General features: G+C 43.6%; 3 protein-coding genes across 5 annotated transcripts; all 3 read left to right on the forward strand.

Moving 5' to 3' along the window:
• The first annotated feature begins 642 nt into the window (after positions 1–642).
• hadhab (hydroxyacyl-CoA dehydrogenase trifunctional multienzyme complex subunit alpha b) lies at positions 643–6740 on the forward strand. The gene is made up of 20 exons (XM_077621739.1): positions 643–802; positions 1365–1406; positions 1897–1967; positions 2036–2169; positions 2239–2377; positions 2465–2584; positions 2908–3010; positions 3087–3209; positions 3274–3392; positions 3456–3512; positions 3669–3778; positions 3843–3977; positions 4061–4232; positions 4397–4483; positions 4551–4691; positions 5103–5171; positions 5260–5455; positions 5855–5969; positions 6049–6194; positions 6350–6740. Exons 1-20 carry the CDS (start codon positions 736–738, stop codon positions 6493–6495), a joined length of 2292 nt encoding a protein of 763 aa, XP_077477865.1. The 5' UTR covers positions 643–735; the 3' UTR covers positions 6496–6740.
• Positions 6741–6883: 143 nt separating this feature from the next.
• LOC144090325 (kinesin-like protein KIF3B) lies at positions 6884–12187 on the forward strand. Its single transcript, XM_077621741.1, has 9 exons — positions 6884–7674; positions 8151–8965; positions 9504–9605; positions 9686–9808; positions 9879–9997; positions 10440–10556; positions 10637–10751; positions 11023–11201; positions 11810–12187. The coding sequence occupies exons 1-9, from the start codon at positions 7200–7202 to the stop codon at positions 11952–11954; spliced, it is 2190 nt and encodes a 729-aa protein (XP_077477867.1). The 5' UTR covers positions 6884–7199; the 3' UTR covers positions 11955–12187.
• Positions 12188–12415: 228 nt separating this feature from the next.
• Positions 12416–20855, forward strand: asxl2 (ASXL transcriptional regulator 2). 3 transcript variants are annotated; one of them, XM_077621734.1, is made up of 12 exons: positions 12416–12607; positions 13560–13642; positions 14175–14283; positions 14359–14494; positions 15531–15652; positions 16260–16386; positions 16459–16518; positions 16635–16795; positions 16862–16958; positions 17474–17579; positions 17766–18411; positions 18863–20855. In XM_077621734.1, the coding sequence occupies exons 1-12, from the start codon at positions 12551–12553 to the stop codon at positions 20354–20356; spliced, it is 3198 nt and encodes a 1065-aa protein (XP_077477860.1). In that variant the 5' UTR covers positions 12416–12550; the 3' UTR covers positions 20357–20855. The 3 variants fall into 3 exon arrangements, with proteins under 3 accessions (XP_077477860.1, XP_077477862.1, XP_077477861.1); XM_077621736.1 differs by having other exon boundaries at positions 16260–16380; XM_077621735.1 differs by having other exon boundaries at positions 14362–14494.
• The last annotated feature ends 221 nt before the right edge of the window (positions 20856–21076 follow it).

Raw genomic sequence — 21076 nt, forward strand, 5'->3', positions numbered from 1 at the left:
CCGCTGTCTTTACAAGCCAGTGTGCGTGCGTATGTTATGTTGCTTCAAATCTAATCATAATGATGAAATAGAATTTAATCATATGGGGTCTTATGGATAATTTGACGCAGAAGGGTCTGTTTTGAAGAAAAAAACATGAACAATCATTTTTTTATGGATTAATGCATGGATGGATAGATTGAATTGAGTTGAATTGAATTGAATGCTTTTATTGTCATTATACACGAGATTTAAAGCTTCACCATGAAGTGCACAAATAAGTAGTCAACATAGTAGATTGATATATGGATGGATTATAATTAAACCTTATTAGAATAACAAACGGCCAGTTGGAACAGTGTATGCAGCTGTGAGTTTGCATGTTCTCCCCGGGCTTGCGTTGGTTTTCTCCGGGTACTCCGGGTTCCTCCCACGTCCCAAAATCATGCCATGTCACATCATTAAAAACGTATTTGATTTGACAAAGAAAAAGAAGAGGATTTGAATATTACGCCCGCATGAAAATTTCATTCACAGTATCATTGTTCAAACAAACAAATACACGCACAATTTTATTTGAGTTAGTTCCTGTTTATTGACCGATAGATGGCAGTAAACCGTGTGAACGCTGATTTCTTACCGTCCGTCCATTCAACACAAAAGGGACGACGAAGAAATAAGGGCGGAGCCAATTTACGAGCCAGCTACTAGCTAGCCACAGCCGACTGACCTCCGCCCGCAGCTCCCGCACGAAACATGGCCGGTGTCCGATCCCTCGGTGTTCTCTCCAAATTGACATTAAGGAGATACGGTTCCGCTCCAGGTAAAACACGATGGGGAAAAAAATCTAAATGTTCATTCAATGTATTGAGTTTTTGTCCCAAAGCCGATGGTGTGACTCCTTTTGACGAAGCGTCAATCATTTCTACGTAACGCGTTCTAATGTATGAAATGACACAACTTTTCGAGCGTTTCCCAGTTTAACATTCACTTCACGTCCCGTTTAATATTCACACTCTGGAAAAACGACACCTGATTCCCCTATATTGAACTATGGTATCCGGTTGAGCTTGTTCTGCGATTATTATATATTGCTCGGAAATTTACCAATTTTATTTAATGTATTATAGTTTCAATTTGCGGTCTTTTTTGTAATGAATGTGTTACTTACATCACCATTCAGACGGCTTTGAGAAGATGTCTGGTTTCTTGAAAGTGGGTGAAAGGTCATTGATATACTGGGTTGAGGTGGGGGCGTCTTGAGGTCAATCACTCAAGTCCTCCCGACTGCAATATATAGTTTAAAAGCTTTTGGTTATATTTATCTGACTTGTCATCATTAATACATGCGTTTAAATGATAAAATTTATGTTCTCCCCACACAGGTACCACCTTTCGAACATTCTCAGTGGCCACCACAATGCAAGGTATGCCTTAAACTTGCCACAAATTATTATTATCAGCTATTTTTGCAATATGTCAACCTATCGCCTCTTCATCACCATTTATTCACATCTTTTAATTTTAATTTTAACTGGAAATACTTTTTTAATCGAAAGATTCCACTTAGCAATCAAGTATATCAAATCAAGATATCCGCTGATCTGAAATCTTGATTAATTACAAACACAGTTCTTCTGTTTTGTAACAGATGACAGAAATCTAACAATATGAGCTTTTTCATTTTTTAATAAAAAACTAAGGATGTAAGCAGACTTTCCAAATTTACAATGTATTTTTTAAATTTATCTATTTGAGAAAGCACAAAAGAATAATTGATATTAACAAGGTTTACAGTTTTTCACTTATCATTGATTAATTAGCTATGTAAATCATTGTGGATTATTCAGGGTAGCCTTAGTATCTATCACTTTACAGCTTTTATTTAAAATTGTTCCCTTATGCATTATTTCCCAGCTCGAACCCATGTGAACTATGAAGTCAAGGATGACGTCGCTGTGGTTCGAATCAATGACCCCAGTTCTAAGGTAAAGCCCAATAATTCAGACTTTTGTTCATCAAAGAGTGAATGTTTCCTACTCCTCCTCCCATTCAGGTCAATACACTGTCCGTTCAAATGCAAAAAGAGCTGACGGAGGTTATGGATGAGGTATGGGCAGACAACGCAGTTCACAGTGCCGTCCTTATCTCCTCCAAGCCGGGGTGCTTCATCGCGGGAGCTGATATCAAGTAAGACTCGGTTAAAGCAGAACCACAAAAGTCCTCATTTTGCTAACTTTGTCAATAACTTGGCTGCAGTATGATCCAGGGATGCAGCAACACCGAGGAGGTCACGAGGCTCTCGCAGGCAGGCCAGCAAATGTTCGAGAAGATCGAAAAGTCCCCCAAGCCCATTGTGGCTGCCATCAACGGGCCGTGCTTAGGAGGAGGCCTTGAGGTCAACTTAGTGTCACATAATCACAATGTTTTGTTTCTTTAATGACTTGACTGATTATCCCTCAATGTTGTCTTCTCCTAAATCCAGTTCGCTATTGCGTGCCAGTACAGGATCGCAACCAAAAGCAAAAAAACTGTGCTGGGTACACCAGAAGTCATGCTGGGTATTTTGCCAGGAGCCGGCGGAACACAGAGACTGCCCAAAATGGTGGGTCTTTGAGCCATTCATTCTATGTGCGATTGTTCCCTGTCAAGATACTTTTTAGGTTCGATAACACCACAGAACTTAAAATTGACATTTTTCCCTTAAAATGATAGGTTTACTCAGTTTAAACTTTTTAGTTGTCCTATATGTTCTATTTTTGGAATCTAAGATTTAAATATGGTACTTCTACATGAAGTTTTGATCCACAATTTGTCTCTGACTTTTTGGGCATCCCATTTGTAGTTATTGTGAAAATAAACCTTTTACTCTATGGATGAATACAAAAAAAAGGCTAATGTTAACAAATGACTTTTTACCGCTTTCAGGTGGGCCTACCCAGTGCCTTTGACATGATGCTAACAGGACGAAACATCCGTGCTGATAAAGCCAAAAAGATGGGCTTGGTTGACCAACTTGTAGACCCCCTAGGTAAAAAAAATACATATTGAAAGATAGATGTGGCCATTTAATAAACATGCCTGATAGTAGCGTTCCCCATGAATAGGGCCAGGTCTGAAGAGTCCCGAGGAGAGGACTATCGACTACCTGGAGGAGGTCGCCGTGGAATGTGCCAAAGGCATCGTGAGCAAGAAGATTCCACTCCGAAAGGAGAAGGGCACCATGCAGAGTAGGTTAGACCCTTTTGCATATTACGCGGTGTTACTTGAATGTTTTGTGTTTCTCGTTGACAGAAATCCAAGACTACGTGATGAGCTTCGAGTTGGTGCGCAACCAGATTTATAAGACAGTCCACAGTAAAGTCATGAAGCAGAGCAAGGGGCTTTATCCGGCACCCCTCAAAATCATTGATGTAAGTCCTTGTTCTTATCATTATATTTTGCAAGAACTTTGATTCAACTGTTTGTTTCTTTAGTGTGTGAAGACCGGGATGGAGCAAGGTTCCACCGCCGGATACTTGGCAGAAGCCCAGGTACAATTAAATTAACGTTCCTCCCCCCAAAAATTCACAAATAAGCAGCTTGGTCCTAAAAGTCGAAAGGTTCAAATAGGGGCCATATGAGCGTCTCAGGTCAACACAATCCCCCGTCTGCCCACCTGCCGCTCATCCTCGCCTGTCTGTTCACAGAACTTTGGACATTTGGCCAAAACCACCGAGTCTGCGGCCCTCATTGGACTCTACCACGGTCAAGTCGCATGCAAGAAGAACCGTTTTGGGACACCCGCGAAAGAAGTCAAGTATGTCCCCGGGCTGTCGTATTTGTAGTCGTTTACGAAAACTAAAAAAAATCTCCCCTACCAGGACTCTGGCAATTTTGGGCGCTGGATTGATGGGAGCGGGCATTGCCCAGGTGACTCTGGACAAAGGTGTGCACACTATTCTGAAGGACACCGCTGTGAGCGGACTGGCCCGTGGCGAGCAGCAAGTGTACAAGGGGTGCGTTCTTTTACAGGTTGCATGGTGGGAAGAAAGTCAGCTGATTTGAATTTTGTCAGCACTTAATCCATTTTAATTGACAGTCTTAACGACAAGACCAAAAAGAAGAGCATCACGTCCTTCGAGAGAGACTCCATTTTGTCCAATCTGTCCGGAACCCTGGGCTACAGCGGTTTCGAAAAGGCTGATATGGTGATCGAGGCTGTGTTTGAAGATCTGAAAATCAAACACGCCGTCCTCAAGGAAGTGGAAGCCGTGAGTACAACTCGCAGCTGCTTTATCGTTGGCATTTACCGAGAGAGGCATCCAATCCATTTGGACTACAAGGGTCGGCGCCTTCAAATAGATTGGACCGCTATCTTGGTCGGTGACGCTGAATCGTGATCATTCGCGGCCATTAATTGGTTACCTCATCGCAGGTGACTCCACCGCACTGCATCTTCGCCACCAACACGTCAGCTCTGCCCATCAAGGACATCGCCGCCGTCAGCAAGCGGCCAGACAAGGTAAAAAAAAAAGGCTTATTCCTGCCAAAACAAAGGAAGCCTCATCTTCCTCATCCTCTGCCCTCAGGTCATCGGCATGCACTACTTCTCCCCGGTGGACAAGATGCAGCTCCTAGAGATCATCACCACCGAACAGACGTCCAAGGACACCACGGCGTCGGCGGTGGCCGTGGGGCTGAAGCAAGGAAAAGTCATAATCGTAGTCGGGGTGAGATGTTTACACATGTATTCGGAATACAACTCCTGATACAAGACTAAGCAGTCTGGCCCAACTAAAATAACCACAACCTTACCCCTTCCATGTCGTCCAATTTGAATTTATTTCACAATTTGTTTTTTAACGACTATATTTATAGACTACTATAAGGAACTCTTAATATCCTTTGAAAACCATCAATTGTTAGTCAACAATTGATGGTTTTCAAAGGATATTAAGAGATCCTTATAGTAGTCTATAAATATAGTCATTAAAAAAAATTGTGAAATAATTGTGAGGGAGTTTTCTGCCAAAATATAGTTAGGCTGCATACCACCTTTTTTGGAGGGATTATGTAACATACAACATAGAAGCATAATCACCCACTGTTAAAATGATATCTAAGTGACTGTTTGTGCGTAGGATGGACCAGGGTTCTACACCACTCGCTGCTTGGCTCCCATGTTGGCTGAATGTGTGAGAGTCTTTCAGGTTTGTGGCATTAATGTAAAACACCTTGCTCAAGGGTGCACAGGTTTTGATAGTCAGGACTATATTTGTCAATGTTCACTCATTCCAGGAAGGCGCAGATCCCAAGAAACTGGACGCTCTCACCACAGGTTTCGGCTTCCCCGTGGGCGCCGCCACACTCATCGACGAGGTGGGTATCGACGTGGCGGCCCACGTGGCAGAGGACCTCGGCAAGGCCTTTGGATCTCGCTTCGGTGGCGGGAATGTGGAAGTCCTGAAGACCATGGTGGACCTGGGATTCAAGGGTGCGACACAGTTGATATGATACTTAAATTTCTTCTCCCTGGGTTTTTGTCAATTCATCAAGTAATGATGTGCAACTTTAAAAAAAAAAAACATATGAAAAGAGGCAACTAAGTCTTAATATGCTATCAAGAAGTTTAGCCCTTTTAGTTTGTCCTCCTGTTTTACCTTTCTGAAAAATCTAGTTTTTCATTGATATGCAACTGATGGGATCCAATTTGAACTCTTGTCCCTTTAAAAAAAAGTTTTAATTCAACTAAATCTAAACAAGTGTTTACAGGTTTTCTCTATTTTCCTCATAACATTGCCAAAATATACAACCGTATTCTTATATTTCAATGATCTGTTTTTTTTTTTTTAATGAGACCTCATCTATGGATTTTGGCGTTGTCTTTCTTTAGGTCGTAAATCAGGAAAAGGCTGCTACGTATACCAGCCAGGCCTCAAATCCAGAGACGTCAACCCAGATATTGAGGAAATCTTAGCGAAATACAAAATAGTTCCTAATCCTGCTGTGTAAGTTTGCATGCTTAACTGTAATTCAATTCTGAGTGAATTTACTCCTCCCATCCATTAATTTAAAATGTTTCTTCAGTTCATCAGATAACGACATCCAATACCGACTGATTTCTCGCTTTGTCAATGAGGCGGTGCTGTGTTTACAAGAGGGTATTTTGAACAATCCTCAAGAAGGAGACATCGGAGCGGTTTTCGGCCTGGGGTTCCCCCCTTGCCTTGGAGGTCCGGTGCATCGGTGCCATTGACAGCGATAGACATCCAGACCAATTTTGACTAGGCAGATGCCAGCGATCTGTCCAGTCCAAATGAGCTGGATGTCTATCACTGTATGACAGTAAACGAGATGTTTGACGCCATGTTTCCATCTGAATTTACAGGCCCGTTCCGTTTTGTGGATACTTTCGGCGCCGATAAACTGGTGGAGAAGATGCGGCGCTACGAAGCAGTCTACGGTAATCACTTCACGCCATGCCAACTCCTCTTGGATCACGCCCATGATCCCGCCAAGAAATTTCACAAGTGATCAGCTAGGTCCACTTAACACGTCTGCAGTCTCCCCACATCCACAACGAGGTGCCTCACGAGAAGAATCAGATGCTTTTGATTTTTACCAGATCAACACACGCATTTGGTCCTTAGTGATGTCGTAAGAATGTACTAATTCATCCTGGTAGGTACCAGTGCGGCAGTTTTTTTGTACCTTAAAAGAATTTATGCGTGCTTTATGTAAATGTAGGGCCTTAAATAAAATTTTGTTATGGAATCAAATGCTTAGGAAATTGGAATGGGGCTGATATTAATGCAGTTTAGATGACAGAGCATATAGAATACTTGGGTGTGATATGGTAACAGTTAAAATATATTTTGAGGAATTGGGTATATGATTTCATGCATAAAAGTAGAAATCCTAAAAGATAAACATTGGCTACCGTAAAGCACGTTTTTGTCGTCGTTAAGTGTACCTAATGAAGTGGCCAAGTTACTGTGACGTGATTGGTCACGGGTGGCTCACATTTGGGTGCCTCGTTTGCCATTGTCCGTCGTCACCCTCATTAGGGCGTGTGCCGGAGGCACTGCTGTTGCTTCCGCCCTATGGTCCTCCTTTCCGGGATGCGCAACCTTCGTTTGCCGGTGGCCGGATGAGTGCGAGCGTGGAAGAAGAAAAAAAAGGAGAGAGATAAGGCAAGGCGCGGTTCTCGCTGCGTCTAGCGAAGCGTCTCCCGCAGCATGTCCAACAAGGGGAAGACGTCCGAGTCCGTCCGGGTGGTGGTCCGCTGCCGGCCCCCCAGCAACAAGGAGGCGTCGACCGAGAAAGGGAGCTCCGTCCTGGAAGTGGACACCGAATTGGGCCGCATCTTCGTGCGTAACCCGAGCGCGACTTCCAGCGAGCCCGCTAAAGAATTCACCTTCCATTCGGTCTTCGGCTGGGACTCCACCCAGTGCGAGGTGTACGACGATGCCGTCAGGCCGCTGGTGGACTCGGTTCTGTTGGGCTTCAACGGGACGGTCTTTGCCTACGGGCAGACCGGGACCGGGAAGACGTGGACCATGAGGGGCTTGCCGGCCGACCTGGAGAAGCGGGGAGTCATCCCCAACGCCTTCCATCACGTCTTTGCGCACATCTCCCGCACCCGGGGACAAAAGTACCTGGTCCGATCCTCGTATTTGGAAATCTATCAGGAGGAGATCCGGGACTTGCTGAGTAAGGATGCACTGAAAAACAGGCCAACAACTGCGGTCTTTAAAACAGTTTTAATCAAATTGTCTTACCTACTATATCTCTTTAACATTTGCTACTTTATAAGAAAAAAAAGAACTTGCAAGACTTTCCCACAAAAAAAATCTAATCTGATTTTATTGTCTCAAGTGTCTTATAGCTCAATAATAGTATATCTATATTTAACCAAACAAATTTGTCAATATCCAATGATGTTCTGGTTTTAACACAAAAAGTGCAGCAACACATGTACACCGACAAAATAGATTTGCTGGAATATGCCCTTTATCCTTTGCAATGTGTGATAATTAGTATGTATTCCAGTTGACTGAATCATATAGTAATTCCGAAATGCATGTACTACTTAAGACGCACGACATAGAAGGGAAAAAATATATTTAGTGAGCAGTCCAATAGATCATACATGTTCCCTAAATGTACCCGTGGTATCTTTTTTCCAGTGCAAAATGGCCGAAAGCTGGAGCTGAAGGAGAGCCCCGAGGAAGGCGTGTACGTCAAAGACCTGTCTTGGGTGGTCACCAAGGACCCGGCCGAGATGCACCACCTGTTGACGCTAGGCGACCGCTCCCGCTCCGTGGCCTCCACCGACGCCAACCGGCGCAGCTCGCGCTCGCACGCCATCTTTGCCGTGACGGTGGAATGCGGATCCGAGTCAGAGGAGCCGGTGCGGGTGGGCCGCCTCAACATGGTGGACCTGGCCGGCAGCGAGCGGCAGAGTCGGACCGGGGCCCAGGGCGTCCGCTTGCGGGAGTCGGCCAAGATCAACCTGTCGCTCTCCGCCTTGGGGAACGTCATCTCGGCGCTGGCCGACGGCAAAGGCGGCCACGTGCCGTATAGGGACTCCAAGCTCACCCGCCTCCTCCGAGATTCGCTGGGCGGCAACGCCAAGACGCTCATGATTGCCACGGTGGGGCCCTCGGAGCAGGACCGCCACGAGTCCTTGGCCACCCTGAGGTACGCCGGCCGCGCCAAGAACATCAAGAACAAGCCCCGCGTCAATGAGGACCCTGAGGTGGCGCTACTCAGGGACTTTCAGAGGGAGATTGCCAGACTGAAGGGCCTCCTGGAGGAGCGGGGCGCCGTGGCCAGGGAGCGGCGCCAGAGGCGTAGGGACAGCAAGAGACTCAGTAGGGACCTGACACAGCATCCCAAGGAGGAGCACGATGGAGAGGTCAAGTGGCGCCGCTCTGACCTACATTTGGATGACGCCGGCTGGGATCGGGAGGCCGTGGAGAAGATCGTTGAGAAGTACAAGGTAAAGGCACGTGAAATGGCAGAACCCTTCTGATCCTTTGTCTAAACATGTTTGAAAAGTTTCTTAAGGACATTTTATATACAGATTCGGTCAAAATCTTAAGGCCAGATAAATATTAGTGAGAATTTACATCTTGCACATTTGAATCTAAATAGATGTTAAGTCAGAGCTATACAAAAGCAAAACGTGACAAAATGTAAATTGAAAGTGGTGATGTTTTTGCAGAGAGCATCAAGTGTCTGGAATTGATGGCCATTTTCATCAACTTCCCTTGCCATCCATCCCCAAATGTACTCTATGGGATTAAATCAGGGTCACATGTAATTGTCCTATTTAGGGGCAATTTAGAATGATCAACCAGCATGCGGACACACATAAGGTCCGGAGCTGGGATCAAACCCTCGATCTCAGAACTAATGTGATTATTTTCCCCCTTTCCTTTAAACTATTTCACATCTACCTCCAAATGTGTGACTCAATGAGGCCAGGGGGAGTTAAATGAACCCAACCCTAAACTGTAACTCGTCTTTGTGGCTAGGCCATGGAAAGCAAATTACTAGAGGGAGGCAAGACCATCATAGATCACACCAACGAGCAGCAGAAGTTACTGGAACAGAAGCGGCAGGAGATTGCCGAGCAGGTGAGAAAACATGCTTCACATGGAAGTCTGCCCGACCGACTCAACCCATCGATGATACTCTGGCCGTTTTTATCCACTAGATCCGCCGAGAGAGAGCGATTCAACAGCAGATGGCGCTCCAGGATGAGGAAACCCTGGAGATAAGGGAGACCTTCTCCACCATGCAGCAGGAAGTGGAGATGAAAACCAAGAAGCTAAGGAAGGTGAGACCAGGAGTCGCTCACCACCATGCATTTATTTTTTTGTGGTTTCATGTGACGTGTGCATTTCCAGTTATACACTAAACTTCAGCTGGTATGGGCCGAGATGCGAGATGCCTTGGATGAGCACGTTGCGACCAGACAGGAGCTTGAAGAGACGCAAAACGAGCTCACCCGAGAGCTCAAGTACAAGTGAGGACAACATTTTTTTTGTACCATTCACAGCCAGTCTTCCCATTTAATATGAATTTGACGAGTATTATTGTCAAAGATCGATGATAAGTTAAAAAAAATACATGTAACAAAATATTTAATAAGGGCCATAATTAGACCAAATATTTAATTTATTTATTCAGGTTTTTTAATTAATATTTTATCTAAAAGAAGTCATTAAAAATGAATATGAATCCCATTTAAACATTAAATATTGATAAAAATTATTAATATAAATTTGAGATCTGGTTTCCACATATGTGGACTTCACATTTGGGTTATTTAAGTGAGTGGCAAATATTGATATTGTCGCCTAATATGACCCAAAATGTGGTTTCCACTTATGTTTTTTTTAAAATGACTAAAATGCTCATGTGCCTTATAGACCGTTCCTTGTAATTATGGACTCGCATATTTTCAGATCTCTCCTAATGGAAAACTTTGTCCCACCTGCCGAAAAGAAGAAGATCTTGAACCGACTTGACTTTGACGGTGATGAAGATCAATGGAAGCTGAGGTCGGTTATCCCATCAGAGAGGTAAGCAAGCACTCGTGTAACCCCCTCGCAAAACCGGCCTCCATGATATTCTTCTTACTTCTTTGTCTTGAATTTCTCAGCGTGCCCACTCATGTCAAGAGGAGACCTCTCTCGTCCGTGGGATATAAGCGTCCAATCAGCCAGCACGCCCAAGATGCTGTCGCCACGGCAACCGGGACCTCATCCAGATATCAGGTCAGCGCTTACAGCTTGAGATAAAATGAAAAATGGAATTCTACAGTGGTAAATTAACTCATTTGGCCGCCATTATCCATTTTTACATGCAGCCAGTAACATTTTATTATTGTATTTTGGTCAACAACCGCATGTAAACATGGTCCAAGATCCAATGATATTTATATTCCAGTTTTTAAAGGCAATGACTCCCCATTTCTAAGGCAAATCTTTTTTTTTTTTTTTATCTTCCTTTTTACAAAATCCTGTTTCTCATTTGTGATTTTACCAGGCAGAGAACATCATGCTTTTGGAGTTAGATGTTTCTCCACCTGCTATGTTTAGCCTCAACCTGGATGGGACACGTCTGGAGAGGGCCTTCTCCCCTGTTTTCATGCCGGACCCCCAGTCAGAAATCATCATAGGGGAGAGGACCGGGTCATTAGCACGAGTCAGGAAGTCGAGATCCTGGTAAGACTATAATAAGACTAATAATTATTATTATTTTTTAAATCACTGACATAGCAAAGACGAGTATTTAATATTCTCACTGTTTTGGAATGTCTTTTCAGGAAGTATTCCTTGCTATTTTCTTATTTTTAAATGTGGTTCATTGAATTCATTTGAAAATGTTTTTAATTCTGATAAAATAGGCAGTTTGTTTTTCCATTCATCAAAAAGCATTTGCAATGTAATCCATTTAACCCTTTATAAAGCAAGTGACTATTTTATAGTCACTATAAAAGGCAGGCATATTTATTTATTATATTTGGAATACAAATGTAGTATTCTGACCAACATATTATTCTATTTCTATGTTGAGAATACGTATTACTTTTTAATCCCTCTTAACTGATAACTGATACAATTAAAATAAATCTCGAAAGTTGCTTTTTCCCCATTGTATTTAACACATGGACTGCCAGGCTAGACGTCCAATTTGTTTAAACTGCGAGCTGTGAATTCTCGTAAATCCATTTTAATTGTGGGCTGACCCAATGAAAATGGATTTGGACGTCTAGTGCTGTGAGTGGCAGCCAATGAGTGCCTTATGAAATCTTTTTATTTGCCCGTTGCAGGTATCAGGCTCCACAAATGGTCTGTGCTTCCTCCTTGGCATCATTCGCCACCCTGACATCACCGTCTCGGAGTCCGTGCAACAAACCCAGACCCTTGTCAGCCACTTTCATCGTGCCCGAGGCCTCGCTCGAGACTGGCCCCTGAGCAGCATCACTCTATTTACTTTCCATGCGAACATAACACCGATGAGCATGCGGACCAAGTGTACTAATCAAATTGCAGATTTAAAACAAAGTTCTCTCGTTGTAAGCGGACGTCAGCGAAAAGCACAGGCAAAGCTTTTGTTTTAGCATTTAAATTGCATTATTTGGAGTACCAGGGCCGTATGTCGCTTGCTACTGTAACTTTGAGGCGAATATACAAATTTACTGGCTTGCTCTAGCTGCCTTATTATTTTTTTAACTGTGTTGGCGTAAAATGGCATTTGACTGTGTGATGTACTTTATGTGAAAATAAAAATGCGGGTAAAAAAAAACTATTAGAATGTTTTGCTACTGGAAAAAAATAATACATTAGAATTAATTTATTAAATTAAATGTAGCATTAATATTTGTAATTGTTTTGCTGTCTGGGAAGATGTGACACGTACGCTGTCGTCACCTCCATGGTCACGTGATTTTTTTCCTCCCCTTACAGTAAAATCCAATATGGCGGACGAAGCAGTCCCTACGAGGCCTAAGCGGCGATATCAACATTTGGATTGAAGACGAGGGTTGCACGACAACATCGCTGACGTGACGATGAGGGAGCGACAAAAAAAGAAGAAAGGAAGGACGTGGGCGGAAGCCGCAAAGACGGTACAAAAATTGTTTGGCTCTTCAATTGCTTGATCCGTGCACACACTCTCACACACACACACACATGCATACATACTACAGAACAGGCCCCGTTTGTGTTTTTAGCTCCGTGTCACCATAAACGATCAATAAAGTTTTTCCTTCAACACGAACAACGTTGTTTGTGTGTTAAGGAGTTGAATCGATTTTTTGTTAGGTAGAACTAAACCAAATAGACATGCAGTAGCTTTGCCACCCCGAAGTCCCAACCATAATTCACAAAAAAACACTATAAATACGTCATAATAACGCATAAAAATAATATATTGTTTACTATTCAGTTCGGTCTGATCGCTTTGTTTAATGTTTCCCTGACGCCAGAATAGTAGAGCATTGCTAATCACAGCTAGCCTGGTGCTAATAAGTCAAAACATAGCAGTCTTCATTGCCCAATAAGAAAAACTAAATATTTATAGTTCATGTCTGACTTTTTAAGCATCAGCCAAGTTATTGTCATGTAACAACAATAAATGTAATAAGCTTGAATCTAGGGTTCAAAACTGTGTTGAGCATTCTTCCTCAGTAAACTACAATCAGTCCCAATCCAGGTTGCCAAATCCAATGTTCAACATCATTGTGTATTTTCGTATTATAACCAGAAAATGAGTCAAAAGTGAAGGACATATCTGAATCGTTACTTTTTCACTGATAAGCATGACGGGATAATGTCCCTGGAAAAAAAAAACCTCATCTGTCATCTCATTTTCTCCTCACTAGGGTCATGTGGGGTGCTGGAGTCTATCCCAGCTAACCTCGGGTCAGTTAAACCTGCCCCTTGCTTTTCTTTCTTTCCCCGCATCTTTAAAAATCAGCCAATTACGTGGAAACCCGTCCAATCAGCCAAAACTGTCCCCAACCACTGAATGTGTTAAGCAGGCATACTTGATCAAGTTATTTTTTTTCCATGTTTCAGGTCCTGGAGAAATACCCCAACACCCCCATGAGCCATAAAGAAATTTTGCAGGTGATCCAAAGAGAAAGACTTAAAGAAATAAGGTAAATAAAATAAAATCATTTAAAAAAGTAAAAACACTAAAACAAAATGTCAAAATGAAAAATCTGTTTTCACCACTATCGTCTATGTTCACATTTTCTGGCATTGTCTGTCAATACTATTCTAATTTTCATTTCTTTTTTTACGTATCATTGTCACTGTTATCATCCAGAAGGTAAGGAAAACATTGGACTCCACCAACCACCTCAACTCTACCACTTATCTAACAGACTCACTGTTTGAATGAGTTCTACTAATATTAACATGTCATGTATTACATTGCATGAAGACAACAGTATTCATAAAACAAAGTATACAAGTTTTTTTAGGTCCTAGCAGTTGTATGACATAAAATTGATATATCATTAAGTGATTATTTCATTTACTCTAAGTTTTACATGCCCAGCATTTATAATCTCGCCAGGTTTGTGTATTGTCTCTTAGACATGCAATAAAATGAGTACAGCAAATTTTGATATTTGGGGTAGCAAGCACTATTTGGCTAAAAAATTCTCCCTCCCCCAACTGATATAGTGGAACGTCACCGTTGGCGTGTCTGAATGCAATGCTACACACAAACTCCCGCGGGGCAGAGGGCATCTTTTACAAAGTTCCGGGCCGAATGGGTGTCTACACATTAAAGGTCAGATTGAGTACCCTGAATCTAGAGAGAGCTCAATAACATGCCGAGCTGTAACCCCCTCCTGTATTTTCAAAGAAGGACGCCTCGGAGGTGGCCACAGAATCGTCGGATGAAGACTCCGAGGAGAGCAGCGACAATCTTTCCGACTCCCGAAGCTCGGAAAACAACAGCGGCCCTCGGGAAGGCAGGAGGAGGCGTTGGATTCGACCAGGTAATTGCACGCAGGAACCAGTTGTGAGACGCTGACACAATCTTAGTGTTTTCCCTACGGGGGCTACAAACAATTATTTTCATAGTCTACTAATCACCAATTGTTTTTGTCATTAGTCAACTCATTCTGCTTCAAAATAATTCAGGTTTTGTTATACCCGTTGTTAGGGCAAAAGCAGCTTTCTATTTTTTTATTTGTTTTAAAGATTTAGGACTACACAATTCATAGCATATTTACTAGTTTTTTATTTGAAATAACTTAAAAACTTTTTTTTCCTTTGTTGTTTTTGAAAGTAAGATTCAAATAAATAAAATGAATATAAAGGTTCCTTTTTTGTATTAGAAAATGTATAAAATAAACCCAAATAAAATATCTTTTTAAATTAAGGGGTTTTAAAAAGTATATTTAATGTTTTTTCTTTTTTTTCTTTTCTTTGAAAAGCAAATGAAAATCAGGAATATTTACCCATTCTTCCTGAAAGAACAGATTAAAAAAATAATTCATTTTCTGTACTGACACAGACAACACAGATAAGTAAAGTAAATAAATTGAGGTTTCTAACTTATTCAAGGCGAATGATTGCTGCCATGCCTTCACATTCCAAATAGATGTACATCTATCACCATCAATGGCAGCCAATGTGATAAGAGCGTTAAAAAAAATCAAAATCTTCCCTTTTTGGTTCTCGTTTTTAGTCGATTAATCAACTGTCAAAACATTTGTCCAGGAATAAATTTATTTCTAGTATTTGCGATTTACTTAACTCTTCATTTTTTCGTCAGTATTTGGATATATACTGTTTGCTAAAATAATCTTCTTTTTTATGATTTTGGATTATAAATTAAATTTGACTTGACTCGATGGTGGCAGCCCTAATTTTAACTTTACATTCTTGTCTATGGGTAATCCATAGGCTGGTCTTTTGTGCCTCTGCCCTGGTTTCAGTTTCGTCAAAACAAAGAGTGGTGCATTGTACGTTGGGCGGGCCTCCGCCAGGAAGTTTGTTTTGTAACATCTGTGTTTTATGTCTCAACAGTCCCCTCCAAGCTGCCGTCGCAGCAGCAGCCGACGTCGCCTCAGCCTCGTTGCTCGTCTCCGTCTGTCGCCGCCAAGCTCATCTCGCCCTCGCAGAAGCACAGCAAGAAAGCGCTCAAGCAGGTGAGCAGATTGGTTGCTTTCTACTGTGGCTAATTTACATTCAGTAGTGGTAGATTAAGAAGAGCAAGTTGTCATTTGAAGACTGCATAGATATTATTTTGGTCTTGTTTTTGCATTTTTTGTTTGGGAGCCACACAACACTACCTCGCTTGAATGCTAATATCACAGCTTGAAACATATGTGGGTGGTTTTCATTTTCTGCCATTGATAGCACACATCTATTGCCAATAGCATTAGCATTTAATGGCAAATATAAGACCTACCCTTCTGTTGATGTTTATTTATTTTTTTCTCAGTGAGAAATACCCCCAGTCAAATTTTCATGTCCTTGCCCTCACGCTTCACCCAATCAGCATTTTTCTTCTCTGTAGCTTTTATGTGCGTTTCATAATGAGCTTTCTCACGACTCCACGCAACGCAATTCACCCCATCTGTCTTACTGAGGACATTTCACTCCAACTCGATGTCCATTGTGTGTTATGTAACCGTAATAGTCATTTTGCTGTTATTTTAACGAGACAAGTGGCTCGAAGGATTCATTCATCGCTGGTAAAATGCGTTGACCCTTTATTGCATACATTATTGTCACCTTGCTCTTGCTGTGCAGGCCTTGAAACAGCAGCAACAGCGGAATCAGCGCAGGCAGGTGGCAATGCCGACAACTTCAAGTTCAAGGCTGCTGCTAAAGACCATCAAAGACATGGCTGACAACCTCTCCGCCAAGACCGGTGGGTGTACGCATCAACCGCGGTTCCAGGCTGGTCTCGAAACAACATCGTTTTGGTAAAAAAAAATGTCACCAACAGATCTTTGCCTCCCCATTGGATCAAGGAGAGTTTCTCAGCGCTCAGGTCATCTCAGTGCAGGTAATGTCAAATGTAAACCTCTCGCTAACGTTATTGTTCGGCTATATTCGTAACTGTCTCATTTTTGGCATCAGTAGATCAGTAAATTGCAGAGAACCGTATTTCTTAATCTACAGGGCACTTGAAACGTAATAGATGCAAAATTGACGTGGAGACGCCAGACTCAATTTTGGTCAACACCAACTTGCGGGCCCTCATCAACAAGCACACCTTCTCAGTCCTGCCGCTGGACTGCCAGCAAAGACTGCTGCAGCTTCTGCCCGAAGTGGACCAGCAGGTGCCTAGAGTTATATTACAATATAGCGGTCTGAGATTACTGACGCGCGACTCTCGCCTCGACCAGGCCTGCACGGACGGTCTCCTCAAGGTGACGAGCTCGGCTTTGAACAACGAGTTCTTCACGTCGGCGGCGCAGTCGTGGAAGGAACGTCTAGCTGAGGGTCAGTGAAACTACTGGACAGGCTGCAATGCCACAAGAGAGCTTGCAAGTACAGTTTGTGTGGAATTTCCATGTTCTCCCCGTGCCTGCCTGGGTTTTTTCTGGGTACTCCAGTTTCCTCCCACGTCCCCAAAAACATGCATGGTAGACTAATTGAACACTATATTTTCCCTAGGTATGATGCAAGTGTGCATGGTTGTCCGTCTCATGGTGCCCTGCGATTGGCTGGACACCAATTCTGGTGTCCCCTATCTACTGCCCAAATTTGGCTGGGATAGGCTCCAGCACCCCTGCAAACATAAATGAACTCTATTACCAACTAAAAATAAAACATCTGCTTTTACACTGGATAAAAGTAGTATAGCAATAAATTACGAGATATTTAGGAGCTGATTAGTTGAATACAATTGGTTACTTCTCAACTATCCAAATAACTTTGTGGCAGTCCTACTTTTGTCTAAAAGCGACATTGCTTTAGCATTTAAAAATTCAACAATTATTTTTTTTCGTCACCAGGTGAATTCACTCCTGAGTTGCAGCTGCGAATGCGCCAAGAAATTGAGAAAGAGAAGAAAGTAGAGCACTGGAAGGAGACCTTTTTTGAGAGCTACTATGGTAAAAAGTAGGTTGACTAGAGAACATCTGGAAGGCGCCTTTTTCTAACCAATGCAGGGGTGGACGACTCAAGCATCTTAATTTGACTCGAGTCAAACTTCATTCGGCTATTTTACATCTTAGAAAACCTAATCATAATTTAACTACTACTAATTTTGAATTAATGCCATACAAATATTCCTTCCATTTATAGTTGTGGGCTTAGTCTTGAGGAATCCAAAGAGCTGACCAAAGCGGATTTAAAATGGGAACCAAGGCATCGTCAGCCAAGAATGGCCGCTAGAGTATCGGACGACCGCAGCAGGAGCGACGGCGGTGCCGCCAAGGACGCAAAGTCCAGACTGTTGCAGGAAAAGACACTACCTCCTCCGAAAGAACCTCTTATCATCCCAGAGCTGATGAAGACCAGGCGCTCTCAGCACGCCACCGATCGCAAGCTGCCCGCGCCAACCTCCAAGCCGCAACCCGGGGAACGCAGTGAGCTAATCAAGCCAGACGCACAGGTAGAGCCGAGCGAGAAAAAAGATCAAACGGAACTTCCCCCGTCACTCGTCAAGACCGATCCGCTACTGGATGCCGGTACGAAGGTACAAGAGGATCCGCCAACGTCTGAAGTTAAGTCTACAGGAGAGACAAAGGCCGAACCTGAAGGCCCCTCAAAATCGCAAAAAAGAAATCCTCCCAGCAAGACAGAGGATGAGGCCACACCTGAAAAAATACAGCGGATATCCTCGGTTTCCTCGGTGTCCTCCATCTCCTCCATATCTCCTCCTGCCTCATCTGAAGCCAGCCCAGCTAAACCAGATTTGGTTGGCAACCAAAGAGTTCCGCCACTCAAGGTAGAAATATGTTAATGTAAATAGTGGATCAACAATCACACAGTTTCATTGGAGCTTGTCTGGGAGTAAAATGTAATCCCAATAAATTGAATAGTCTGTCAAATGCTCAGTATAGCCAGATTATCATCCGTGTGTATCACGCATAACTCTATATAGTAGGTCAAGTTATTATTTAGGGTAATGAAAAAAACTCCCACTAGCCCCAGAATACCAGAAATCCTCATATCATGTAGGCTACAATATTAACATTTGATCTACTGGTTCTTGATTGGTGCGAGTCCAAATGGATCTGACATCTCCCCTCAATTGCCTTACTTTAGTTAATTGCAAATACAGTACATTGAATTTAAAAGTTAAACCGTTTTTTTACCGCGTTTTTGAGAATCACCGAGTTACATGGTTTGTTTTCTCTGGACGATTCATCCAAGTTCACATTCTTACTGTGTTGCAGATTCCTGTGTCAAGAATTCTTTCCGTGCCCGTCTCGCCCAGCCAAGTGCCGCTGAGGACACCTCTCAGTGCCTCCCTTAGCAGTCCGGTTCGTACTGGTGCTCGCACTTTGGCAGACATCAAAGCCAAAGCTCAGCTCGCGAGAGCGCAACGAGCAGCGGCGGCCGCTGCCTTCAGGAGTGCGTTGTCCGCAGGCGACCCCGAACCAACCAAACCTTCCCCCAGTCTAACGTCCCCCCATTCCTCTGCCTCGTTACCCTGCAACATCACCGGTACGCCTCCCACTTGCCCGACAGACTCTGTTATCCCACTCAGTCTAAATGGCCTGAACCCTCAAGACGTTAGAACAGTCAGCGTTCAGTCTTGCAGGACTGGTTCGGCCTCAATACCCAAGTCTCACGAAATTCCATCTGGATCAAACCGAACCAGTTTTTGTATACCTGCAAACAACCCGCTGGTCACCAGGATTTTGCAGGGAAAAGAAGTCCCTTTGGAGCAGATCCTCCCAAAACCTCTCGCCAAGGGGGAGGCCAAAGTGTCAGATGTACACTCCAGCAAGAGGACAGTAAGAGGTCACGAGCACAATCAGTGCGACACAGCCCACGGGGGCTTCTCCGACGATACCAGGCATCAACAGGAACCTCTTGACCAACACCCTCAGGACCAGATCTTACAGACTCAAATGGAGAGGAAAGTCCAGGAGAAAATACCCCAACAAAGAGACCATCAAGCCTCGTGTGGCGAAGCGCATCAGGATCGACCGTGGATATCCGTTGGCTTCTTTGGCCGGAAGAGGACACCAAGGCCCGCCATGTCGGGACACTACCTCCTCAACGTGTCCACGTACGGCCGTGGGTCCGAGTGCAAGCGGCCTCACCGATCCGCCATCCCGAACACGGACGGTCTGAAACGAGAGGTACCAGAGGGGACAGTTGAATTTAAAATCGAGCAGCAGTCATCGTCTGTAAGCGAGTACGAACAAACGGGGAGTCTCCTGACCTGTCCGGAAATTAAAACAGAACCAGCTTTTGAGAATAGTGCGATTAACGAGAACCCCCGAGGGCTTAAGCAATTCTACAATCAAGGAAAACTTGAGCCATATCTTCCCCCGAAAGACGCCAGTCACCAGCAGCCATGTCCCTTTCCAACCCCCAGGATGTCCATTCATCAGGAATCGGTTTCGCCCCGTTACGGCGGGACCATTAGCGTATCTCTCCCGCACACGCTGAACCGCAACACCACAGTTGGCGCCGCGACCGTACCAGATGCCGGCAGCGTCATGTCCTTCTCAGTGACAGTCACCACCATTCCCGAGGACAGGAGCACTCCCCCGCCGGAACAATCCTTCATCGAAGCCACCGGTATGGAGGACGCACAGTCCAAGTGCTACTGCCGTCTCAAGGCCATGATCATGTGTAAAGGATGCGGGGCCTTCTGCCACGATGATTGCATCGGACCCTCGGAGCTTTGCGTCTCGTGTTTGGTGGTACGGTGACACCCGGAAAGGTGGTTGCACCTTAGTGACCACGTTTACACTGGATGATCTTTTTGCAGGCTGAGCTCTTATCTTCGTAGAGTTTGCTTCTACTCTCCCAGGTTTGTGGGTTTTCTTGGTGCTGCGGTTTTTAAACCACCTTTCGAAAACGTGCGTTAGGTTCATTGAAGACTCAAAATTGTCCATAGCTTTGAATGTTGGTTTGTCTACCGATTACAGTGCACTGCTCACAAATGTCGGTCTGGATCTCCGGCGCTGCTCTACAAATAATTCGTGTTTATTCGGGTAATGAACAGGAAATACGAGGTCAAAGATGAAACGATCACAGAGTTGAAGGGCTTGTTACATTTTACCTCTGTAGTCTGCCCATTGAATGAATGAAAATACATTCATTATTTGTTTTGTATTGCGCCTAGACATCGATTGATCGATGTAGCTACCTAGCTAAAAAGATGCTAATGCTCAACGTCCAGTCTATCCATATTCTATTGTCATTGGAAAAAAAGAGATTGATTAATTATATACTACTACAGTAGATGCTAGCGTTTAGCGTGTCCCATTGATCCTTAATTTTCACTGAAAATTGCTAGCGCTAGCCAGCTAGCCAAGGCTAGCTAGACAATCACTAGTATTTGAATACTAGTTTTTAGCACGCTGTCTGTACCACCTGAGAAAGCGGAATATCCTAAACCTTTTGTGAGTTGTGTATGTTCACTGTTT

The sequence above is a fragment of the Stigmatopora argus genome, chromosome 15 (genome assembly GCF_051989625.1).
Source record: "Stigmatopora argus isolate UIUO_Sarg chromosome 15, RoL_Sarg_1.0, whole genome shotgun sequence".
Taxonomy (NCBI): domain Eukaryota; kingdom Metazoa; phylum Chordata; class Actinopteri; order Syngnathiformes; family Syngnathidae; genus Stigmatopora; species Stigmatopora argus.